At 45.3% G+C, this 24,554-nt stretch overlaps 1 protein-coding gene and 1 long non-coding RNA gene across 5 annotated transcripts in view; one reads left to right on the plus strand and one right to left on the minus strand.

Moving 5' to 3' along the window:
- Positions 1–19,280: 19,280 nt before the first annotated feature.
- On the minus strand, positions 19,281–22,591 carry LOC123592852. Its single transcript, XR_006709982.1, has 3 exons — positions 21,912–22,591; positions 19,594–19,620; positions 19,281–19,493 (listed from the first exon to the last, which is right to left on the minus strand). It is a non-coding gene; the product is annotated as an uncharacterized LOC123592852 (long non-coding RNA).
- A 1,189-nt stretch (positions 22,592–23,780) lies between these two features.
- The window catches only part of SNX30 (sorting nexin family member 30), a 116,016-nt gene continuing 115,242 nt past the window's right edge, over positions 23,781–24,554 (plus strand). Inside the window, exon 1 of one of the 4 annotated variants that reach the window (XM_045470086.1) lies at positions 23,781–24,130. In XM_045470086.1, the coding sequence (XP_045326042.1) occupies positions 23,975–24,130 (156 nt within the window). In that variant the 5' untranslated portion in view covers positions 23,781–23,974. The remainder of the gene's footprint in view (positions 24,131–24,554) is intronic. The other 3 variants (XM_045470082.1, XM_045470084.1, XM_045470085.1) reach the window with 3 other exon arrangements.

The raw sequence follows: 24,554 nt of genomic DNA on the forward strand, positions 1-24,554 counted from the left end.
ACAAACGGAATGAACTGTCTTTATCTCTAACATGCTTTTTGAGTGTGGAGGCCAGAACCCCACTTTTGCTTTTCTACTCTTTTGAAAACTAATCTAATCCTTTAGTCAAAGAATGCTTTGTGGACTCTCACTATGCAACTAACATGCTCTTCAGCATTGCTGTCCCACCAAAGTTCAAGGTGTTTGCTCTTCTGAAACTGTTAACACTAGGACTATTAACAGCTCCTCCAGGCTTGGTGCCATTTGTAAATTTAATAAATTGTCTGAAGCGCTCTTATTAGAGATCGTTAATGATAAAATATTAGTTCCATCCCATGCTACGTGCTCTAAGTCCCCTGGCATTCTTAAAATTCCTTCCTAATTAATGAGTACTTTAATTTTCTGTTCTTGGGCCAGTTTTATTCAACCCGAACCTTAGGAATGGACTGAATTCCTATTGTGCCTAAGGGTAAAGTTATTTGTGGTCAAGTCCTAATCCCTGACACCTGTAAATGTTACCTTAGATGGAAAAAGGGTCTTTACAGGTAAGATTAAGAATTTTGAGTTGGAGAGGTTATCCTGGATTATCCAGGTGAGCCCTAAACACGATCACAAGTGTCCTTATAAGAGAGAGGCAAGGAGGGGCGTCTGGCTGGCTCAGTTAGTAGAGCATGTGGCTCTTGATCTCAGGGTTGTAAGTCCAAGCCCCACATTGGGCATGGTCCTACTTTAAAAAGAGAGAGAAGGAAAGAGAGAGACAGGCAGAGATTTGACAAAGACAGAAGAGAAGACAGTGTGCTGGAAGAAGTGTAACCTAACAAGGCAGGGCAAGCCAATGAAAAATCTGACACCGAACTTTTGCAGTGAAGCAAGATAGGTAGGCTCTTTACTGGTGTGGCCCCACCTAGGAGAAGGGGGATCTCACGCTCAAAGATCTGCACTCCCAGGTGGCTTATGAGCAATGGTTTTCAAAAGGTGGAAATTCAGGCTAAGGGACTCAGGATCTTGGATCATGCTGATTGATGAGGGATTTGGCCAGCTGTAATACTTGCTTTCTTGATCATCCTGTCCCTTCCACTGACTCCATGTCTGGTTTCAGTGAGATTGTAATGAGGTGGTCGTTCTGCTTCAGGGGACTGGTCGTTCCACTTTAGGGCCCTGGAACTGCAAGATGTTCTCGGCCAGCTGCATTAGTGATGTCATCTCTAGAGTCCAGAGGCCAAGGTTTTACATCCTGTGATGATTACTGAGCTTCAAACTATTATTATTTTTTCTTGCAAACACAGCACCTTATGTTTGTTATCTCAGGCAGCACAACATCCCACAGACTTTTCTGGAGGCAACTTTATGTTATTTCCTGAGGCAATTTGAAGGTTTCTATAACAGTAACCAAGGGCTATGTGACTCTGGTCAGAGGCAGCCAAGAGCCATTCTGTCCTTATTGTGGGGCCTGTGGGGGCTTGCGCCCCCACTTTCAGGAGCAAAGGACATCCTCCCCTCCTGTGGATGGAGTGTGGCTGTGCCGACACCTTGATTTCAGCGCAATCAAATGGATTTCAAACTTTTGACTTCCAAAACTGTGAGAGGATAAATTTCTGTTTTTTTAAGGCACCAAGTTTGTGGTCACTTGTTAGAGTCACCACAGGCAGCTAATACAGTGCTATTCACGGCCTGTCGCAGCATGTATGTGAGAATGCTTGAGAACAAATGCTGGACAGGCCTTTTTGTCTGGGTTGCATTTTAATGAAGTGTTTCAGGCTTCTAAAAATATGTAGCTAATAATACACTAGACACCCTGGAACATACCACTTAGCCTAAAAATGGTATGTTTCAAATACATTTAAATCGTCCCTGATACCCTTCCCATCCGGCTCCTCTCTCTCCACCTCTGAGGCAAGCCACTTTCCTGAATGTAGCTTTCTTTGCTCCAATACATACCTTTAAACTTTTACTGCATTTTAAATATATTACATTATTTTAAAATTTGGTTAAAAGTGCATATGGCCTTTTTGCAGTTTGCCTTTTTCCCATAACTATCTGAGCTTCTCACTGAGTGCTTTCTGCATGCAAATCACCATGTTGGGCAGCGTGGACGATACAAGACAAATCAGACAGGACAATTTTGCACCAACATTAGCTGTTAGAAGTGCTACAACTGTAATCTCTTAGGAGTATTTTCCAATTCTTTTGTTTATTATTATTATTATTTTGTTAAGAGTTCAGCTTTTTTTTTTTAAATTTAAATCCAAGTTAGTTAACATCCCATTGTTTTAAATGGAAGGTTCCTGCTCAGTATCTAAAACCTAATTGGCAACAGGAATGATGATTTTCAATAATCTCTTAACACCTGTAAATCAGCACAAGTCCTGTGCCTCTGTGAGGGTTACCTATCTTTGTAAGACATTGATTGATTGATTCATTCATTCATTCATTCATTCATTTTGAGAGAGAGAGAGAGAGGAGGAACAGGGGAGGGGCAGAGAGAGGGTCCAAAGCAGGCTCCGTGTTGACAGGAGCTAGCCCAATGCAGGGCTTGAACTCACAAACCGTGAGATCATGCATGACCTGAGCCAAAGTCAGACGCTTAACTGGCTGAGCCACCCATGTGTCTCTGCAAGACTTTCAAAGTAAATATGATATTCCTCAAAATTAAGAATTGTTTAGAAATCAGGTGTTTAGCTTAGACACAAACCACAAAACTAATACCCTCAAGTCAGTACATTAAATTTCATGTAACATGTTTTGGTAAACTCGACTTTCTGTTGACAGTGTGAAGAAGATGCTCTTTTTTTTATTTTATTTTTTTTTTCAACGTTTATTTATTTTTGGGACAGAGAGAGACAGAGCATGAACGGGGGAGGGGCAGAGAGAGAGGGAGACACAGAATCGGAAACAGGCTCCAGGCTCTGAGCCATCAGCCCAGAGCCCGACGCGGGGCTCGAACTCCCGGACCGCGAGATCGTGACCTGGCTGAAGTCGGACGCTTAACCGACTGCGCCACCCAGGCGCCCCAAGAAGATGCTCTTAACAGCAGCCTGCATTTCTCTGGGTTTCCTTGCGTCTCCCACCAGTTTTCTCCATTCAGAATGTAACTGTGTTCCAGGCAGCCTAAAGGCTACATATCTATAACCCATTAATCTGTGCCTTCTAACTTATAGCCTAATTATAGCTTCTTTGAGATTTCAACAGAATACTGACCCTAGGGAAACAAGGAACCGGGTGTTTCCAGAAGATCAAGTTTGACCACACTAGAGAACAGCCTTCCCTGATGCAAATCAGCCTCAGGTCACATGGAGAATCCTTCCCCTTACTTGTTGACCTTTACCACTTCCTGTGCCTCCCCCTTAAAAAAAAAAAAAAAAAACCTTTCTTGGTCTGGGACTTTGGGAAAGGGTCTTTGGACATTAGTCCACCATCTTCCCAGGTTGCCAGCTTCCTGAATAAAGCAAACTTTCGTTTCCAAACAACACTCGTCTCTTGAGTATTCGGCTTTTGAGCTGTGAGCAGCCAAACTCGGGTTTTGGTGACAAAATGACTCTAAAACCTTCACCTCTATGGTATAGTGTGAAGTGATTTGGCTTTCGCTGAGCCCAGGACTACCCCAGGTCCAAGCAGGAGGGGCTTCTGCCCCCACATCTTAGAGGGTCCTGTGTGACACACACATGTACACACAACGTGCACCCATCTGTTCCAGAGCAGATGACAACCTCTGTCACTTGAGCACTGGCCCAGCACAACCTAGAGCCTTGGCCATCTGCTGCTATGACTAACACTATTCAGCCTCCATGGAAACACTTCACACCTCTTGCCCTATGTTTTTGAATCAAAAGGCGGCTGGGGTGGAAAGCTGTGAAGGTTTATGGGTTATGCCCATTGAGGTCTGAGTTGGGAAAAACCCAGTCTTGCGTGTCCCTTGTACTCACACTGCCTGCTACCACAGGGCACAGCACTTCTGACACCAAGTGCGTGTGCGCTTCTCCCATACCAAGCAGTCCTGTGACACCAGCTATGCTGCTTAATTCTGATACCATCTACCTGGAGATAGTATCGGACCCCATCGGTTAAGGGCTCAGTCCCGTGAGACTGCCCTCTCTCTCCCCGCACTTGATTCAGATGGCAGTCACAAGTAGAGGGCCCCCAGGTTACCCACAATTCTGTCCAACGTGGCTACAAATTGGAGGCTACTCCCCCTTGGATTTGATTATTTGCTAGAACAGCTCACAGAAAGTCGGGGAAACACATTTATCAGTTTATTAAAGGGCGTGCTACAGGATATAGATAAACAACCAGGTGAAGAGATACATAGGGCCAGCTCTGGGGAGGGTCCTGATCTCAGGAGCTTCTTTCCTGTGGAGTTGGGCCATGTCACCCTCCTGATGTGTAGATGTGTTCATCAACCTGGAAGCTCTCAAACCCTGTACAATTGGGGTTTTATAGAGGCTTCCTCATAGAGGCATGATCCATCATTAACTTCATTTCCAGCCCCTCTCCTTTCTCAGGGGAATGGAGGGTGGGGCTGAATATTCCAAGTTTCTAGTCATGGCATGGTCTTTCTGATGACTAGCCCCCTTCCTGGAGCCATGCAGGAGCCCACTCCGTCATCTCATTAGAACAAAAGGCACTCCTGTCACGTAGGAAATTCTAAGGGGGTTGGTTAGGCGCCCTGTCTTGGGAGCCGGTCTCAAAGACCAAATTTTAATAGTTTTGTTTTGTTTTGTTTAAAATTTTTTATCAACGTTTATTTATTTTTGGGACAGAGAGAGACAGAGCATGAACAGGGGAGGGGCAGAGAGAGAGGGAGACACAGAATCGGAAACAGGCTCCAGGCTCTGAGCCATCAGCCCAGAGCCTGACGCGGGGCTCGAACTCACGGACCGCGAGATCGTGACCTGGCTGAAGTCGGACGCTTAACTGACTGCGCCACCCAGGCACCCCTGTTTTGTTTTGTTTTAAGTAGGCCCAGTGCCCAACAGGGAGACCAACGTGGGGCTTGAACTCAGGACCCTGTGTTCAAGACCTGAGCTGAGATCAAGAATCAGATGCTTAACCAGCTGCACCACCCAGGTGCCCCCAAAGAACAAATTTTAGAACCAAAGATGCTCCTACTGTTCTTATCACTTAGGAATTTACAAAGGTTTCAGGAGCCCTGTGCCAGGAATGAGTTGAGGTGGGGGCAGACACCAATATATATTTTTTCTATTATCTCAAAAGGCCAGAAATGGACACTGCTTTTTAGCGCAGGGAATAGGTGAACAGCAGAAGTACTTAGGGAAGACAAAAACAAATTCCAAATACCGTGTCTCAAATCAGATGTGAATTCAATAAATTCTTGCATAACCAACAATTAAATTTTTTTTTTTTAGTGTTTATAGGGATGCCTGGGTGGCTCAGTCAGTTAAGCATCCGACTTCGGCTTAGGTCATGATCTCACAGTTTGTGAGTTCGAGCCCTGCATCAGGCTCTGTGCTGACAGCTCAGAGACTGGAGCCTGCTTCAAATTCTGTGTCTTCCCCTCTCTCTGCTCCTCCCATGCTCATGCTCTGTCTCTGTGTCTCTCAATAATAAATAAACGTTAAAAAATTTTTTTTTACTGTTTATAACATTCTCTCTTTGAGAGAGAGAGAGACAGAGCATGAGTGGGAGAGGGGGAGAGAGAGATGGAGACAGAATCAGAAGCAGTCTCCAGGCTCTGAACTGTCAGCACAGAGCCCCATGCGGGGCTTGAATTCACAAACTGTGAGATCATGACCTGAGCCGAAGTCGGACACTTAACTGACTGAGCCACGCAGGTGCCCCCATAACCAACAGTTATGAGATGAGATCAAGAGTTGGACGCTCAACTGACTGAGCCACCCAGGCACCCCTAACTTGAATTATAACTTTTAAATATTTAGACATATGGAGCCTGCATCTATACTGAGGCCCCAGGCCCCACAAATGCTTAGATGGGCCTGACTAGGCACGAGTTTACATGTGTTACATTTGTCATTAATATAGGGAAATTAAAGTGGAAATATTTGGTAGTTTTTTGATCTTACATATAAATGTGGGAGCCGTGGGAATGCAAACTTGTGCACCCACTCTGGAAAATGGAGTGGAGGTTCCTCAAAAAATTAAAAATAGATCTACCCTATGACCCAGCAATAGCACTGCTAGGAATTTACCCAAGGGATACAGGAGTGCTGATGCATAGGGGCACTTGTACCCCAATGTTTATAGCAGAAATTTCAACAGTAGCCACATTATGGAAAGAGCCTAAATGTCCATCAACAGACGAATGGATACAGAAGATGTGGTTTATATATACAATGGAATACTACTTGGCAATGAGAAAGAATGAAATCTGGCCATTTGTAGCAACATGAAGATGTGGTTTATATATACAATGGAATACTGCTTGGCAATAAGAAAGAATGAAATCTGGACATTTGTAGCAACATGGATGGAACTGGAGAGTGTTGTGCTAAGTGAAATAAGTCAGGAAGAGAAAGACAGGTACCATATGTTTTCACTTATATGTAGATCCTGAGGAACTCAACAGAAGACCAGGGGGGAGGGGAAGAAGAAGAAAAGTTACACAGAGGGAAGGAGGCAAACCATAAGAGACTCTTAAATACTGAGAACAAACTGAGGGATGATGGGGGGTGGGGGGGGAAGAGAAAGTGGGAAGTGGGTGATGGGCACTTAGGAGGGCACTTGTTGGGATGAGCACTGGGTGTTGTATGGAAACAAATTTGACAATAAATTTCATTAAAAAAAAATAAATGTGGGAGCTGATATCTATGTCATTAGTCAACTAAAGAGTGGTCATCTGGACAATTCAGAATATGCTGCTATATTTTATATATTTGTAGTATTCAGGATATTTAAAAAAACCTTTTTTTTTTTTTTTTAATTTTTTTTTTCAACGTTTATTTATTTTGGGGACAGAGAGAGACAGAGTATGAACGGGGGAGGGGCAGAGAGAGAGGGAGACACAGAATCGGAAACAGGCTCCAGGCTCTGAGCCATCAGCCCAGAGCCCGACGCGGGGCTCGAACTCACGGACCGCGAGATCGTGACCTGGCTGAAGTCGGACGCTTAACCGACTGCGCCACCCAGGCGCCCCTAAAAAAACCTTTTAAGATCATCATCAAAATGAGATGCTGAGAACATACCAGTTCCAGTAAAAAAATACACATTATATATACAATTAACAGCAAAGACGCACATAATTCTGAAGTGTTAAAAAAAATTCTAATAAGTAAAATTGATATTTTTTCTCAAATCGGAAATGCTTCTGTAGTGTACGTCAAATTATATGACATGAATTCAACCTTGTTTGTTTTCACGTGTCTCAAGACACATCTGGGGGCACCTGGGTGGCTCAGTCAGTTGAGTGTCTGACTTCAGCTCAGGTCATGATCTCACAGCTTATAAGTTCAAGCCCCGCATCAGGCTCGCTGCTGCCAGCACAGAGACTGCTTCTGATCCTTTGTCCCTCTCTCTCTCTCTGCCCCTCTCCTCCCCTCTCAAAAATGAATAAACATTAAAAAAAAAAAAAAGACACATCTGATAAAGGTGAGGTAAGACAGAAAGGACTATGTCCATAAAATGGAGGAGAGGGGTGGGACATAGCTGTTAGGTGAAAGTCTAGGACTGTGACTGAAAATTGTCTTTGTTGCTGTTGTGTGGCATATAAATATAATTTGAAATAGAGATACCTGGGGCACCTGGCTGGCTCAGTCATTAGAGTGTGCGACTCTTAATCTCGGGGTTGTTAGTTCGAGCCCCATGTTGGGTATAGATATTACTTAAAAATAAAATCTTAAGAGGCTCCTGGGTAGCTCAGTCGGTTGAGAACTCAACTTTGGCTCAGGTCTTAATCTCACAGTTCATGGGTTCGAGACCCGCGCCGGGCTCTGTACTGACAGCCTGGATCCTGCTTTGGATTCTGTGTCTCCCTCTCTTTCTGCCCCTCCCCTGCTCATGCTCTGTCTCTGTCTCTCAAAAATAAATAAATGTAAAATAAATAAATAAAATCTTTTTAAAAAAAGAAAAAAATGATATGTCGTAAGAGATGTTTTTAAAAGTATTTTTAATTGGGATATAGTGGAGATTTCTTAAAGTTTTTGTAATTATATCACTTTACAAATGGAGAAAGGTAAGCAAAAGATTGGCTTACATAAAGAATATTGCTTAGCCTTGGAAAAGAAGTAGGAAGTATTGCAAAAGTGATTTTTTTAAGTTTATTTATTTATTTTGAGAGAGAGCATGAGCAGGGGAGGGGCAGAGAGAGAGGGAGAGAGAGAATCCCAAGCAGGTCACCCTATGAGTGCATGGCCTGACTTGGGGCTCCATCTCATGAACCGTGAGACCATGCCCTGAGCTGAAACCAAGAGTCAGATGCTCAAACGACTGAGCTACCCAGGCATCCCAGTATTGTAAATATGTTTAACTCGGATGTTTCATGTCTTGATTTAAAAATTTTTCCTTATTAGAATTTTTAAATTTAAAAAGAAATAAATGCTCTTTGTAATGCATGAAAGGAAACAATATGAAGTTGTAGAAAGAAAATGTTGGGATGCCTGGGTGGCTCAGTCGGTTGAGCTTCTGACTCTTAATTTTGGCTCAGGTCATGATCCCAAGGTCCTGGAATGGAGCCCTGCACTGGGCTCATTGCTGAGCATGAAGCCTGCTTAAGATTCATTCTCTCTCTCTCTCTCTCTCTTTCTCCCTCTCTCCCTCTCCCTCCCTCCCTCCTTCCCTCTCTTTCTCTCTCCCTGCCTCTACCCCACTCACATTCTCTCTTTAAAAAAAAAAAAAAAAGGGGCGCCTGGGTGGCGCAGTCGGTTAAGCGTCCGACTTCAGCCAGGTCATGATCTTGCGGTCCGTGAGTTCGAGCCCCGCGTCCGGCTCTGGGCTGATGGCTCAGAGCCTGGAGCCTGTTTCCGATTCTGTGTCTCCCTCTCTCTCTGCCCCTCCCCCGTTCATGCTCTGTCTCTCTCTGTCCCAAAAATAAATAAACGTTGAAAAAAAAAAAAAAAAGAAAAAAGTTAAAATGTTAATGTGGTTAGCCCTTGCCCTGATGCCCCCCTCAGCCCAAGATAAAATATTTAACAGTCTGGTGCATATCCTACCATTCGTTTTCCTTTTCTGATATAAACCTATACACACATTCATTCATATATAGTGGTCCCACTATACATGTTACTTCACCATTCACTTTTTATTTACTTATTTTTATTTTTATTTTTTATTTTTTCACCATTCGCTTTTTAAAATTTAATGTCTTGGGGCGCCTGGGTGGCGCAGTCGGTTAAGCGTCCGGCTTCAGCCAGGTCACGATCTCGCGGTCTGTGAGTTCGAGCCCTGTGTCAGGCTCTGGGCTGATGGCTCAGAGCCTGGAGCCTGTTTCCGATTCTGTGTCTCCATCTCTCTGCCCCTCCCCCGTTCATACTCTGTCTCTCTCCGTCCCAAAAATAAATAAACGTTGAAAAAAAAATAAAATAAAATAAAACCAGTGAGTTAATTTGATTATAAAAATAAATAAATAAATAAATAAATAAATAAATAAATAAATAAATAAATAAATAAAATTTAATGTCTTGGGGTGCCTGTTTGGCTCGGTCGATTAAGCCTCTGACTCTTGATTTTTGGCCCAGGTCATGATCTCAATGTCATGAGATTGAACCCCACGTTGGGCTTTGGTGCCGGGCATGAAACCTCCTTAAGATTCTCCCTCTCTGTTTCCGATTCTGTGTCTCCCTCTCTCTCTGCCCCTCCCCCGTTCATGCTCTGTCTCTCTCTGTCCCAAAAAAAATAAATAAACGTTGAAAAAAAAAAAAAAAAAAAGGGGGCGCCTGGGTGGCGCAGTCGGTTAAGCGTCCGACTTCAGCCAGGTCACAATCTCACGGTCCGTGAGTTCGAGCCCCGCGTCGGGCTCTGGGCTGATGGCTCAGAGCCTGGAGCCTGTTTCCGATTCTGTGTCTCCCTCTCTCTCTGCCCCTCCCCCGTACATGCTCTGTCTCTCTCTGTCCCCCCAAAAAATAAATAAACGTTGAAAAAAAAATTAAAAAAAAAGATTCTCCCTCCCTCTCTGCCCCTCCCCTGCACTCATGCACGCTCTCTCTTTCTCTCTCATAAATAAATAAATAAACAAATAAACAAATAAATAAAATTTAATGTATCGTAGGCCTTCCAATACACAAAATGCTAATTTTTATTGCTATATACTATAGTGTGGATGTACTATAATTTGTTCAACCTTTTACCTAGTGATGTATATGTAGGTTATTTCCACTCTCTTTGCCTCTACAAATAATGCTGCAATAAACATCTTTGCACATATATGCCAGTAGGTACTAGTGCCTTTAGTTTGGTAGAATCACAGGTTTGTGCTGACACTGACAGCACCCAGTTCCCCGTACCCTTATTAGTAGTGGATGCGGAGGTAGATGTCACATGAAGCTTAAGTTTCAGGGCTCTTTACTCCTACTCCTCTACCCCTTTAAGGCCTTGGGAGAAGTCTTAGTACTCTGCTCACAGGGTTGTGTATTTTTGTAATATTTGAAAAAGTAGGTTACTTTATCCACAGCCACTTAAGACTACTGTGCCTTTTCACTCCAAATTTCCCTGCCTTCATGCTTCCCCTTGGGTTGGATGGCTTTGGAGTGGCTGCAGGCATTTCGAAAGTTGAGCTGGGGAGGCAGAGGGGCACCTGGCTGGCTGGCTCAGTCGGTAGAGCATGCTACTCTTGATCTTGGGTAGTGAGTTTGAGCCCCACATTAAGGGTAGAGTTTACTTAGAAAGAGAAAGAAAGAAAGAAAGAAAGAAAGAAAGAAAGAAAGAAAGAAAGAAAGAAAGAAAGTTGAGCTGGGATGTGTCTATTTGAGTTTAGTGGATGTATTTATGAGGTTTACTATTCACTGTCACTTCTGTGCATAGTGAAGTTATCACTGGACATCTGGCATAGGAATGGCTTCCAAGTATGTGACTGAAGACACAGGGTCAGAATTTGTATCATGAAATGAACTTGTCCAATGGCACCTGGCACCAGCTGTATGAGAGTACTGGAGGAGAAACAGAGTGTGAAACGTATGGAGCCAGAAGCTGGTCTGTACAAAATTCTTTTTTTTTTTTAAGTTTATTTATTTATTTTGAGAGAGCACGAGCGGTGGAGAGGCAGAGAGAGAGGGAAACCGAGAATCCCAAGTGGGCTCCGCACTTGGGCTGCACATCCAGCCAGTGCAGAGCTGGATGTGGGGCTTGAACTCCCCAACCGTGAGATCATGACCTGAGCTGAAATCAAGAGTCAGATGCTTAACCGACTGAGCCACCCACACACCCCTGTAGAAAACTCTTCCCATTGTCCAAGCGATAGAATTCTAAGCAGGTGTTTCTCTTCTGTTAGTATCCTTGGTAAAGCAGTACATACAATTATAAAGTCACCTGGAACTTGCCTCAGACACAATTAGAATTCCTGTGCTTATAGGCTAAAAATTTGTAACAACACTGTAAGCAGCAGGTATGTTTGGTGGGAAGTCACATATTTTATGCCTGCCAGTGTATCAGATTGGCTCTTAGCACATTACCAACAACAAATCTGGGCTGTAGCTTTTTTTTTTTTTTTCAACGTTTTTATTTATTTTTGGGACAGAGAGAGACAGAGCATGAACGGGGGAGGGGCAGAGAGAGAGGGAGACACAGAATCGGAAACAGGCTCCAGGCTCTGAGCCATCAGCCCAGAGCCCGACGCGGGGCTCGAACTCACGGACCGCGAGATCGTGACCTGGCTGAAGTCGGACACTTAACCGACTGCGCCACCCAGGCGCCCCTGGCTGTAGCTTTTTAAAGCTATCAGTAATAAGCATATTTTCAAAAGCCATGCTAGAGGAAAGACTTTAGTAACTTTCTATTCTTTCTATAGAAAATAATATTATAAGATAGTTGTCATATGAGGAAGTTCTCACGGAATATACATCCAAAGACTATGAAAAATAGTATTGTAGAGGTGTGTCAGGCAGTTAATAAGCAGCTTAAATTTGGGGGGGAATATTTGTGATCAGATTCATAAAATTTCTTATTGTGGTGATTTTCTCATTGTAAATATTTACCTTTGTAGTAAGTTTTCTAATGAAATTTTAAATTCCTTTACTTGAAAAGGGTCTTCAAACTGTTTAAATTTTAGACCTCCTGAAGCATGAATCCTCATCTAATTATAATTTATTTGTCTTTCAACATTTGCCAGTAAGATAAGCGAAAGTTGTATCTTTTTGCTTTTGTTGACATTTCATAGATCTCTAGTGAAATCAAGCATATTTTTTCACATATGTATTGGCCATTTGTATTTCCTTTTCATTGAATTGACTGTACATATTCTTCTGTCAAGTTCTGTGCCCAATGTGGGGCTTGAACTCATGACCCCAAGATCAAGAGTCACATGCTCCACCAACTGAGCCAGCCGGGTGCCCTTCTTTTGGTCATTTTTGATTGATTGTTTCTTATTAATTTGTAGGGGCTATGTGTATTAAGGATATTAAAACTAGTGGGTCATATGTGTGACAAATAATTTTCTCTAGATTATCCTTTGTCTTTTTTTTTATAACATCTTTTTAAAAATTTTTTTTTTAATTTTTTTTTTCAACGTTTATTTATTTTTGGGACAGAGAGAGACAGAGCATGAACGGGGGAGGGGCAGAGAGAGAGGGAGACACAGAATCGGAAACAGGCTCCAGGTTCTGAGCCATCAGCCCAGAGCCGGACGCGGGGCTCGAACTCACGGACCGTGAGATCGTGACCTGGCTGAAGTCGGACGCTTAACCGACTGCGCCACCCAGGCGCCCCTTAAAAATTTTTTTTAATGTTCATTTATCTTGAGAGAGAGAAAGAGGCAGATCATGGGTGGGGGAGGGGCAGAGATAGAGGGAGACACAGAATCCAAAGCAGGCTTCAGGCTCTGAGCTATCAGCACAGAGCCCAACGCGGGGCTCAAACTCACGAACTACGAGATCATGACCTAAGCTGAAGTCGGATGCTTAACTGAGTGAGCCACCCAGGCGCCCCTTTTTATAACATCTTTATTGAGATGTAATTCACGTATCATACTATTCGCCCATTGATTGATTGATGAATATTCTTTTTCCAGCTTTATTGAGGTATAATTGACAAAACTATATTTAAGGTGTACAGCATATTTTGATATCTGCATACATTGTGAAATGATTATCACAAGCTAATTAACGTATCCGTCACCCATTTAAAGTCTAGAATTCGATGGTTCTTTCTGTGTCCACACGGTTGTGCAACCATCTCCTCAATCCATTTTAAAACATTTAATCACCCCCAACAGAAATCCTGTACACTTTATCTATCACTCTCCATCACAATTTACCTTTTGACATAGGGTACTTTTAGTATCAACTTTTCTTAATTTTCCTATAGTGAAATATTTCTCTTTTCTTTTACAACTTCTAGCTCTGTAGTTTCCCATGTAGCTTTAAGGTCTGTACTCTCTCCAAGGTTCTTTAAACATTCTGCTAATATTTTATTTTTACGTTTACATCTTTACTTCATCTGGAATGTATTCTCAATCTTTTCCTAGTCACTAATCAAGTAGAACCCTGACTGTTGACTAGATTTCAGGAAGAAATTACTGTACCTAATGAGAGAGATGTTTCCCTTCCAACAGACTTAGGGAGAAGGTAAATATCTTGAGGGCCAGGAACAAAAGGCAAGAGCAAGGGCAAGGAACACTCCCAAAAAGCAGAGTCCTGATCATCCCATGTGTGGTTGCTTAGGGTAGAGTGTGTGCTCACCTGATACTCTGAGACCTGCCTTGACCAAGTAACTTTCTCTTTCTTTTTCTTTCTTTCTTTCTTTCTTTCTTTCTTTCTTTCTTTCTTTCTTTCTTTCTTTCTCTTTCTTTCTTTCTTTCTTAAGTTTTATTTTTATTTATTCTGAGAGAGAGAGAGAGAGAAAGAGAGAGAGAGAGAGAGAGGAGGAGGAGGGGCAGAGAGAGAATTCCAAGCAGGCTCTGTATGGACAATGCAGACCGTGATGTGGGGCTCCAACACACCAACTGTGAGATCATGACCTGAGCCGAAATCAAGAGTCGGAAGCTGAACTGACTGAGCCACCCAGGCACCCCAACTTCCTCTTTCAAATAAAGAATTGAAAATGGGGTCCTAACAGCAAGGGCCAAAAAGGAGCCAAACTGCACTTAGCACTGTGTTTCCAGAGACTACAGTATGGGAAGAGGTGGGGCGCAGAGTAGGAGTGACAATAGTAATGAAACCTGGCCAACACTACTTGGACCAGGTGATCAAGGTTAACATCGTGATGACAAATCATGCTGAGCGTAAGCACCTTTGATATGATATGAGGAGAGTAGCACTTTACCTCACCTTTGTGGTCTTCCTCCCCAAAACCCATAACCCCAGTCTAACCATGAGAAAAACAACAGACAAACCCAAATTGAGGGCTATTCTGTAAAATGCCTGAAGGGCCTGATGCCCCAGCAAGGGCATCACAAACAAGGAAAGTCTGAGAACTGCTGTCAACCAGAGGAGGCTAAGAGACATGACTGTGCAATGTAATGAGGTATCCTGGTCAAGATTCTGTAACAGAAAAAAGAGCACTAGGGAAAAACTAATAAAATCCAATAAAGTATACCATTTATTTAGTTAATGTATGTATTTAGTTAATAGTAACTTGTATTTAGTATTTAGTAACGTGCCACGTTAATGTATGTATTTAGTTAATAGTAACGTGCCAAGGTTGGCTTCTCATGACAAATGTACCATAGTGATATAGAGTGTTAACAATAGAAGACACTGGATGAGGGGTATTTGAAAACTTTCATACTATCTTTGCAACTGTTCTGTAAATCTAAAATTATTCTAAAATTTTTTTAATTGGGGGAGGGGAAGCATTTTTGCTAGCCACATCCTTCCTGAGGGAGTATATCTATGCCAAGAAAGCATCCTGCTTTCCCAAAGAGTTGGGTGTCTCTGCAACCTCATGCTTAATTTGAACAAATTTTGTAGGTGGGTCAGAAATGAATTTTGAAAAGTCATTTCCTTTGTCTAGATTCCCCAGCCAGCTCAGAGAAGCTTTCCAGAATAACTGATTCTGGTTGTCCTGGCCACTCCATGCCTCCTATCTTAGGAAGTTCAATGGGTCACAATGACATCCTTTACCCCCTCTTGCCCCAAGATGCTGCTCAAGACCACCAGAAGGTTTATTTTCTCAACCTGTTGTTCCTGGTTCTTGAACCCTGATTCTCTTCTTCCCCACTGACACTTGCTTTCATCCTCCCCTCTCTCCTTGCTTGAGTGACCAAGCAAGACCCCTTACCCTGGTTTTTCTATCTTGGCTTCTCACCTTACTCACCTCTATCATTCTTGACTTCTGTACTACCCAAAGCGGCAGGTGAGAGGTATTCCATCTACCATCTTTCCCTGCCCAACTAGCCTAAGTCCCCTAGGTCTCAGCTGGAAGGAGCAGAGACGGTGTAGTTTCTCTTACCCATGTAATGGAATACTGTTAGCAGCAATATTATCAAAACTAAAAGGGGGGCGCCTGGGTGGCGCAGTCGGTTAAGCGTCCGACTTCAGCCAGGTCACGATCTCGCGGTCCGTGAGTTTGAGCCCCGCGTCGGGCTCTGGGCTGATGGCTCAGAGCCTGGAGCCTGTTTCCGATTCTGTGTCTCCCTCTCTCTCTGCCCCTCCCCCGTTCATGCTCTGTCTCTCTCTGTCCCCAAAATAAATAAACGTTGAAAAAAAAAAAATTAAAAAACAAAAAAACAAAAAAAAAACTAAAAGGCATCCTCTCCAGGAAAAGTAGCTTAAAAAAGTACGATTTGTAATTATGCTAATATATCAAATTATGATTTTGTAGCATAAATTATTTATTAAGGGAGCAGTGGCATGATTTAGTTTCTGGTATCCCCTTAAAGTTTCCTGATCTCCAGATGGTACGAGCCACGTAGCCCTCCAGGGGGTTCTGGGTAGTACTGGTGCTGGTGGATGGACTGAAATCGGCAGAGCAAAGCTTTTTGTCCTGAGACTGTACAGAAACCTTGTGTTCAAGGTGAAGTTACAACTCTGCTTTCATTTCAGTGTTCAATTACTTTAATGGCATCATCAATAACCTCCTAAGATCCCACTCTGAGGGACTGGATGTGTGGCTCTTCCTAGGAAGAACTTCAGTCTGCTTTGACTTGATGACAACAAGCAGTGGAATGAGTGAACTTAGAAGATTGACAACCTCACAAGGATGCTGACTTGGAGGAGCCAAGATACACTACACGCACTAGAAATTGGGAGTTGAACGAACCTTCGTTCTAGTGTAGGACAGTGTGATTTAAGAAGTCTTGCAAGGGACTGGGTTTGATTTTGGAAAAAATGAGCATGCCAGCAGATAAAACTTCTAGAAGTTTCCATATATTGGCCTAAACTCAAAGGCTACTATTCCAACAAGCAGAGAGAACCAGATTAGTGGGTATGTGGTGAGTGCGGCTTCCTGAATCTGCTGTTTCCTTCATGAGTGGGTGGTGATGGTGGGCTGCCTGCCACATCACAGGAGGCCCCCGAGTGGGAAGACCAAGCCTCCTGCGCTGCCCATCAGAGAATCTGAAATACCAGCATGATCAATGACCTTAGCTAGCAGATGGTGTGGGCCCTGCCGTTAGCAAGTCACCTCACCTGGACCAAAAGTCTGGGCACTGAGTGTAACTTTCTTGCTGTGCCCCCCGGCACCATCTTGCTACATTGCCCATAGGTTCTACAGAAAGACGAGGCCTCTTGGGGAGCTTGGGTGGTTAAGCGTCCGACTTCGGCTCAAGTCATGATCTTATGGTTCCTGAGTTCGAGCCCCGCGTTGGGCTCTGTGCTGACAGCTCAGAGCCTGGAGCCTGGACCCTGCTTCAGATTCTGTGTCTCCCTTTCTCTCTCCCCCTCCCCTTTCATGCTCTGTCTCTCTCTCTCTCAAAAATAAATAAACTTAAAAAAAAAAAAGAAAGATGAGGCCTCTTGTCTGCATTCCCCTTACCTCTGTATAGTGAGGACAAGACTGTGGGCCCACACAGTCATTGATCACTTGGGTGACAAGGCACAGGATGGGCTGAGCAGAGTAGGTCTGGCTAGACCTACTACAGTGGTCCAATCTGGGCCAAGGTTCTGGGAAGAGCTGGTAGAATTCCGAGGCTTTGGGAAGGCTCAGAAGCTCAACCTTAGGAAGCCGGGAACTCTATTCCTCTTCTCTTCTACAGCTCTTCCCACATCTTTAAAATTTATTTATTCATTCATTCATTTTTGAGAGAGAGAGAGAGAGAGAGAGAGAGAGAGAGAGAGAATCCCAAGCAGGCTCCACCTGTCAGCACAGAGCCCTACACGGGGCTTGAACTCACGAACCGTGAGATCACGACCTCAGCCGAAGTCAAGAGTCGGATGCCTAACTGACTGAGCCACCCAGGTCCCCTCCTGTGTCTTTAGAGAGCAGTGTTTCTCAACCCTTTATCCTCATCACTGCCCCTAAGGGGGAAAAGTGAAGTAGGTTTAAATTTGCCAAAACAAGAAAAATTAAATACTGAAGAATAAAATTTTGTTGGTCAGCTTTGGAGAGCCATAAACCATTGTAATAGCTAAGACTTTTTTTTGCCCTACTGTTACCCCAAGAACCGATTTTCACCCCTTTGAGGGACAATATGGCCCCATTTGAGAATGCATACGATGGAAGGATGGTACCACTGCTGTGAATGTTGCTACCCACAAGGGGGACTCTCTTCTGAGATCCTCTCCTGCCTTCTTGTATTGTTCTTCCTCTGAGTTCCTAAGGATGGGTTCAGCTGCATGTCACAGGGGTCCCAATTCAACTGCCTGGGACCATAGGAATGTTTACTTTTTACTTAAGAAATTTGGAGTCCGGTGCCTCGGCTCAATGATGCCCGAGTACTGGGAATATCTCCACTCATGGCCACAAGATGGCTGTAGCGGCTCCAGGCACCAAGCCCTTACAAGACTGCGTTCAAAAGGGAGGGTGGAAGAGAAACAGACAACCACCAGGGGAAAGGACAAATGACTGGTAGGCAAATACTAGCTGCTGACATCGCTGTCCTTCTCCTTTTTCTTTATGTCCTCACTCCTTTACCTTTGGGTTTACTTGAGCAAGTATTGGCCAAACCCACGTGTGAATCACTATGCATCCAAATGGAAGGAAGCACTTAACAGTAGGACAGCAACAGCTGATTGCCCTTGAGCAAGTTACTTAATATCTCTGGGCCTCAGTTTCCTCATTTAGAAAGTGAGGGTCATAGACAAGATGCCTTTTTTACATGAACTTTTAATGCAGCCTAACATGAAGACTCACAAAATATGAATGTGTTGTGTGAAACCAGTCCCCAGATAAGAAAATACTATCAGTACCCCAGAAACCCCCACAAAGACAAAGGTAACACTATTCTGACTTCTAGCACTGCATTTTAGTTTTGCCTGTTTTTGAACTTCAAACCATCCGAGTCATAAAGTAGATACTCTTTTGTATCTGGCTTCTTTCATTCAATACTGTGTGAGGGGCACCTGGCTGGCTCAGTCAGTAAAGCATGTGACACTTGATCTTGGGGGTCATGAGTGCGAGTCTCACCTTGGGCATAGAGATTCTATTTTTAAAGGTTTATTCATTTTTCAGAGACAGAGGCATAGTGTGAGGGGGGCAGGGGCAGCGAGAGAGGGAGACACAGAGTTTGAAGCAGGCTCCAGGCTCTGAGCTGTCAGCACAGAGCCCGACGCGGGGCTTGAACTCACAGACCGTGAGATCATGACCTGAGTTGAAGTCGGACGCTTAACCGATTGAGCCACCCAGGTGCCCCAGGCATAGAGGTTACTTAAAAAAAATTGTGTTTGTGGGGTGCCTGGGTGGCTCAGTTGGTTAAGCATCCTATTCTTGATTTCTGCTCAAGTCATGATCTTGCAGTTGGTGGGATTGAGCCCTGTGTCAGGCTATGCACTGATAGCCTGGAGCCTGCTTGGGATTCTCTCCCTCCCTCTCCCTCTGCCCCTTCTCTGTGCACACATGCACACGCATGCGTGTGCGCTCTCTCTCTCTCAAAATAAACATTTTTTAAAAAATTGTATTTGTGGGGTGCCTGGGTGTCTCAGTTGGTTAAACATCTGACTCTGGGTTTCAGCTCAGGTCATGATCTCACAGTTCGTGAGTTCAAGCCCCATGTCAGGCTCTGCGCTAACAGCATGGAGCCTGCTTGGAATTCTGTTTCCCTCTCTCTCTGCCCCTCCACTGCTTGCTCTCTCTCTCTCTCTCTCTCTCTCTCTCTCTTAAAAATAAATTAAAAAAATAAAGAAGTAAATAAATAAAATAAGAATAAACATTTAAAAAAAAGAAAAAAATTGTATTTGTGAGATTCACTCACCATGTTGTTCCTCCACTGTCATTGCTGTGTAACATTCCATTCGTGTGACTATACCACTGTTGACGGTTGCATAAATTATTTTTAGTTTTGGCTATTACAAATGCTGCTGCTGTAGAGATTCGCAAATCCATTTTTGATGAATATACTCATGCATTTCTGTTGTGTTCTGGGAGTAGAACTACTGGGTCATAGGATATCTGAATGTTTACCTTCTAGATGCCTTGTAAGGATCATTCCTAGCAATGGAACCAAAAGCTATCATGTAAGTAGGTACACAGCCAGTAAGTAGGTTTTCCACCTTATCTAAAGATTCACTACTAATGAGGCTCAATGCCTGGGCTTCCAGTACTTGTCAGCTCTGTATCTTCTCCAGCTCACCCTCTCTAATGGGTAGCCACCAAAAAAGAATATGTACAAACCCACGCTCTCCAGAGCCTGCCTGTGAAGAAAGCCAGGTAGCAGGTATCCCTTGTGAAGGTGGTGAATTACATTTCTATGGCCAGACGAAGCCCAGTTACCAGGAGCTTGCAAGGCCATCCAAAGAATGGCCTTTTTTGGTGCTTTGAAAAATACCCACTCTGTTGTGAGGCATTCCACAGACAGAGCTATAAAATGAATCTGTCAACAGACAGTTTAGTTCACCGAGCTTCTTCTCCAAAATTTTAAGCACCTGGTAGATGCTCCATAAAAAGAACCATTAAAGTTGAGGGCAAAAGTTCCCTGTAATAGAGTTTTGCAAAAGAAATTTGTCTTTTAAGAAACTTTTCAGCAAACAGGAAATTTCTCCAAAGTAAGCACTTAAACTGCTGTTTACAAAAGGTGGTTTGGAATGTCAGCTTATAGTTTAGAGAAATGGGTGGAGCTCAGAGAACAGTGTTTCTCAAAGTGCAGTTTATAGATCAGCATCAGTATCACCAAGAGACTTGTTTAAAAATGTTGATTCCAGGCCCACCCAGAATCAGAATCTCTTGGATAGGGCCTAAAAATTTTCATTTTAACAAATTCACAGGTGGATCTGAGGCACCAGCTCCATGGCCTGTGTTGCATTATCCACTGCAGAAGGTCTCAGTTCTTTGGGGGCCAGGAGTCTCGATATGGAAATACAAAATGATCCTATGATTTAGCCACAAGCCTCTCTGCTCGTTCTGGGGCAAAGTCCAATTTCTTGTTTACAAAACTCTTCAGATCCTGGCCTCAAGTGGACCTGCTGGCTTTTTCTTTTTCTTGGGACATCACCGGCTGAATTAGATTGTCCATACAATTTTGCCTGTGTTGGCGATAGTGTCTTCTCAGTTGCCCTCTTGTTTGAGACAGGCTTCTGTGGCTTTCTACATGTCATTCTGAATGCTCTTTGAAAACCCCCTTTGTCCTCATCAGCCATCCACTTCAGAAGTGGTGGTGTTATTTTGAGGCAGGGTTTGGGATGCCATATAAAATAAAGCTACGATTGTATTAAAAACCAGGAGAGGATAAGCAGCTAACACAAACATGAATAAGGCCTAAGCACATGCTGTACCAGGGGAGAGAAAGAGAGAATGCTTTGTTGCGACTCTGCTTTGTTTCTGAGGTCTGGGTGCTCGTGTAAAGCCCAGATAGACTTGCTGGTAAGGTTTACAGGATTCCGGCTTGGCAAACTTAAAAAATTCTGGGGTCCAAGACCCTGTCTCATGAGAGGTGTCAGCCTAAGTGCCTAAGATTCCCTTTGGATGCCGGAAGGCTCCATCCCGTGTTCTCGGGTTGGTGGCATCTACCCTGTGCCCCCACGTACATATAATATCCAGTGTGTTCTTCCTCAGAACTCAGCCCTAGAGATCCAAGCTTCCCTCCATAAACTCCGGCAAACACAAGAACCTTCCGTTCAGATATAAAAACTTCACATTTCCTCCTTCCCACCATGTTTCTCTGAAAACTTTTAGTAGCACAGTCAAATACTGTAGGACACTTAACGTTATTTCAGTGACAGTTTCCCACCACAAGGAATACTAAAATACAACAGGAAGTGGTGAGTATGAATAGGCAGTTCTGGGCTAAATTTGAATGGTGGAAACTTTATACCAAAATGTTTTCCATGGAAGTTCACTTTCTTTAGTTTTGATGACTACCCACTGGATCATTGTGGCCAGATGCCATTGACCAACCAGGAAATTGGAAAATAAATAAACTCTTTCATATGGCCTTTTAGGAACTCTGGTTTTCTGGGTTTTATTTTTTGTTTTTGGGAGGAGCACAGAAAAATGGTACTCTGACCCAAACGAAGCAAACAGAGGAGTTTGGAGTGCATGTTCAGTTATGAAAACTCTATAATTATTGTTTTGTAACAATAGTAGAGAAAACCGGATAGAGGGGGAAAGGAAGGGAATGAACATTTAGGGAGTGTCTATTCTGCATCAGCATTTTGCTAGGAACGTTACCTGCAGAATATGCTATTTCACAGCCACCACCAAGGTAACTATTATTATGCGCTCCCTCCTTTCTAGGTTAGGAAACAGGTTCATTAAGGTTAGGAAACTTGATCATGGTCACCCACTTGTAGTGACGAAGCAGGAATCCAAATGTGGCTCTCTTTTCACTCTTTCCTGGTGACCTGAGGAGAAAGCTATGTGGAGTCTTCGTAAAATAAGATCTCTATTATGTTAAGGTGGCCTGGTTGTTAAAATAAATAACACTCTTCTGTAAAAATCACCTATATTATACATCTATAGAACATTCATTTCTAGTTATATCCGTGCTACATACTTTGATGTTAGTAAGAACAGTTAATAGGGTCTGTAGTCATTGTAAGCAGCCCTTGAATATAAAAGTATTAATTTTACCCATCTCCAGGAGGACCAGACGTTGGCATTCCTGGGAGGTAGACAAGAAGCAGGATTTAAAGTTGTTCCCAGTGCCCTCCGTGTCCTATTGTCCCCAAACAAGGCAGACCCATGTGGGGGAGAGAAAAGCTGGTAACTTGAGGGCTAAGGCTCAGCGAATTACCCCAGGGGAAATAAGGTCTTTGAAGCTCAGCGAGTCTCTGAGTGATATTTTAGCTCAGCTTCAATTCTTTGCATTCTCCTCCAGCTGAAGGATCACTTGTTTCTTCATAAAGGCATGGTGGAGACCACAGTGAATCCCAACTTCAAGATCTGTCAGGTGAGGGGCGCCTGGGCGGCTCAGTCGCTTGAGCATCTGACTCTTGATTTCCGCTCAGGTCATGATCTCAGTTTCATGAATTTGGAGGTCTGAGGCTCTGTGCTGACAGAGTGGATGCAGCCTGCCCGGGTTTCTCTCTCTCCCTCTCTCTCCGCCCCTCCCCCACTCGCCCGCGTGCTCGCTCTCTCTCTCTCTCTCTCAAAATAAACTTAAAAAATAAAATAAAATCTTGAAGATTTGTCAGATGAAACTGGACAAACCTAAAGAGGTTGGAAATCCATAGGCAAAAATACTCCCTACCCATTCCTTTGCTAGAAGCCATCTATTCTTGCGCAGACTGATGCCCCCTACTGACCTGGCCCTAAGAAAATGCGGAGACAGGTAAGGTGGTTAAAGTCGGTGAACTTCCACCCCAAACGGGTCAAGTAACGCCTTGACTATCTCCACTCTGCTAGCAAATAAAAACGAGAATTCAGCCCAGCCAAAGGCCTAGAAAGGAAGCACAAACGCATGAAAAACTGGGTTCTCTCAAAAGGCACAGTTGGGTCTAGGTGTGAGTCTGGGTCCTACATCATTTGTAGCACTCCCTCCCTTTCTGATGCTCCCTCCTCTGAGGTTTACCAAGACGGCCTGGAGATCTCTAGGCGAGCTTGGTCAGAACCCTCGCACGGCCTCCCTGAATTCCCTTCTAGGTTTCCCACCCCGTGTCCTCCAGCTCCTTTGCGCCTCACAGTCTTTTATGCCATTCCTATAATATGCGGCGTGATTCCTTCCATTTTGGGTTATCTTCGAGGCCAGGCGATCCCGACTCCCGTGCGGGCCCCAAAGCCCCCAGCCCCCGGCGTGCCTGCCGCGGGCGCCTCAGTAAACGCGGGCGGAATGGAACAGGATGCTCCAACGTCTTTTTCCACCTCTGATTTCCGTTAAATATTTGTCCGGGGGCCGCGCGCAGCCTCCACAGGGTAGCCTCTTGGAGGCAAAGGTGGCCACGCGGAGGACAGCGGCCGAGAGCTCAGGGCGCACTTCCTGCGGGCGGCGGGCGAGGGCGGAGCTTCGGGCGCGCCTCCTCGTCCTCCCTCCTTCCCTCCTCCCCTCCTCCCTCCCCTCCTCCCGGGCAGGCCGAGGCGCCGCGGGGGCGGGGCCGCGAGCGGGCTGGGCGGCGTGGCGGAGCTGGCTGGGTGCCCCCGGCCAAGGTGCGAGCGAACCGCGGCGGGCTCGGGCGCGGAGCGGGGGCGCGCGGCGCGGAGCAGCCCAGCCCAGCGCAGCCGGGCCCGGAGCCTCGCGGGTAGACACGAGCCGGCGGGCAGCGGCGGCGGCGGCGGGGGTGGTTCTCAGCCCGGCCGGTGCAGGGCCTCCGACCGACCGCGGCCGAGCGGGGCCTGGGCGCGGGCGCCGGGGAAGCCCGCCGCGGCGGGCACAGGAGGAAGCGGCGGCGGCGCGTCCCGAGCCGTGCGCGCCATGTCGGGCGGGCCCCCCAAGGGCCTGCCGTCCACCGGGCCCCACTCCCTGCTCGACATGCCGCACCCGCTGGCCGGCTCCAGCAGCGAGGAGGCCGTGGGCGGCGACAGCACGCCCAGCCCGGACCTGCTGATGGCCCGCAGCTTCGGCGACAAGGTGGGGCGCGCGGGGCTGGGGACCGGGAGGCGCGTTTCGCTCTCGCGGGGGATGGTGGACCCGGAGCTCTCCCTCCGGGCCCCGGGCCGCGCCCACCCTGGCGCCCCTTCCCGGGGGCGGGCGTTCCCTGGCTCCCCAGAGCCATCGGAAAATCGTCCCTCCCGGCCGCCCCCGCGGGGTCGTAGCCGCAGGGGGGGGGGCGGCAGGAGGGGGCGGGCATGCCCCGCCGTGACGGGTCGCGAGCGCGGGTGACAGCTGGAGGGGAGGGGTCCTGACCGAGTGGTGCGGCCAGTGGCGGGTGTGCAGTGCCCGGCGCGTGTGCCCTGGGATGGGGTCCCGAGTTCCTCCCGGTGCATCCGCGAAGGCTGAGCTGCCGGGTGACTTGTAGCTCCCCTACTTTCCTGGCACTGCAAAGAAGCAAGAG

Source organism: Leopardus geoffroyi, chromosome D4 (genome assembly GCF_018350155.1).
Source record: "Leopardus geoffroyi isolate Oge1 chromosome D4, O.geoffroyi_Oge1_pat1.0, whole genome shotgun sequence".
In the NCBI taxonomy this organism is placed as follows: domain Eukaryota; kingdom Metazoa; phylum Chordata; class Mammalia; order Carnivora; family Felidae; genus Leopardus; species Leopardus geoffroyi.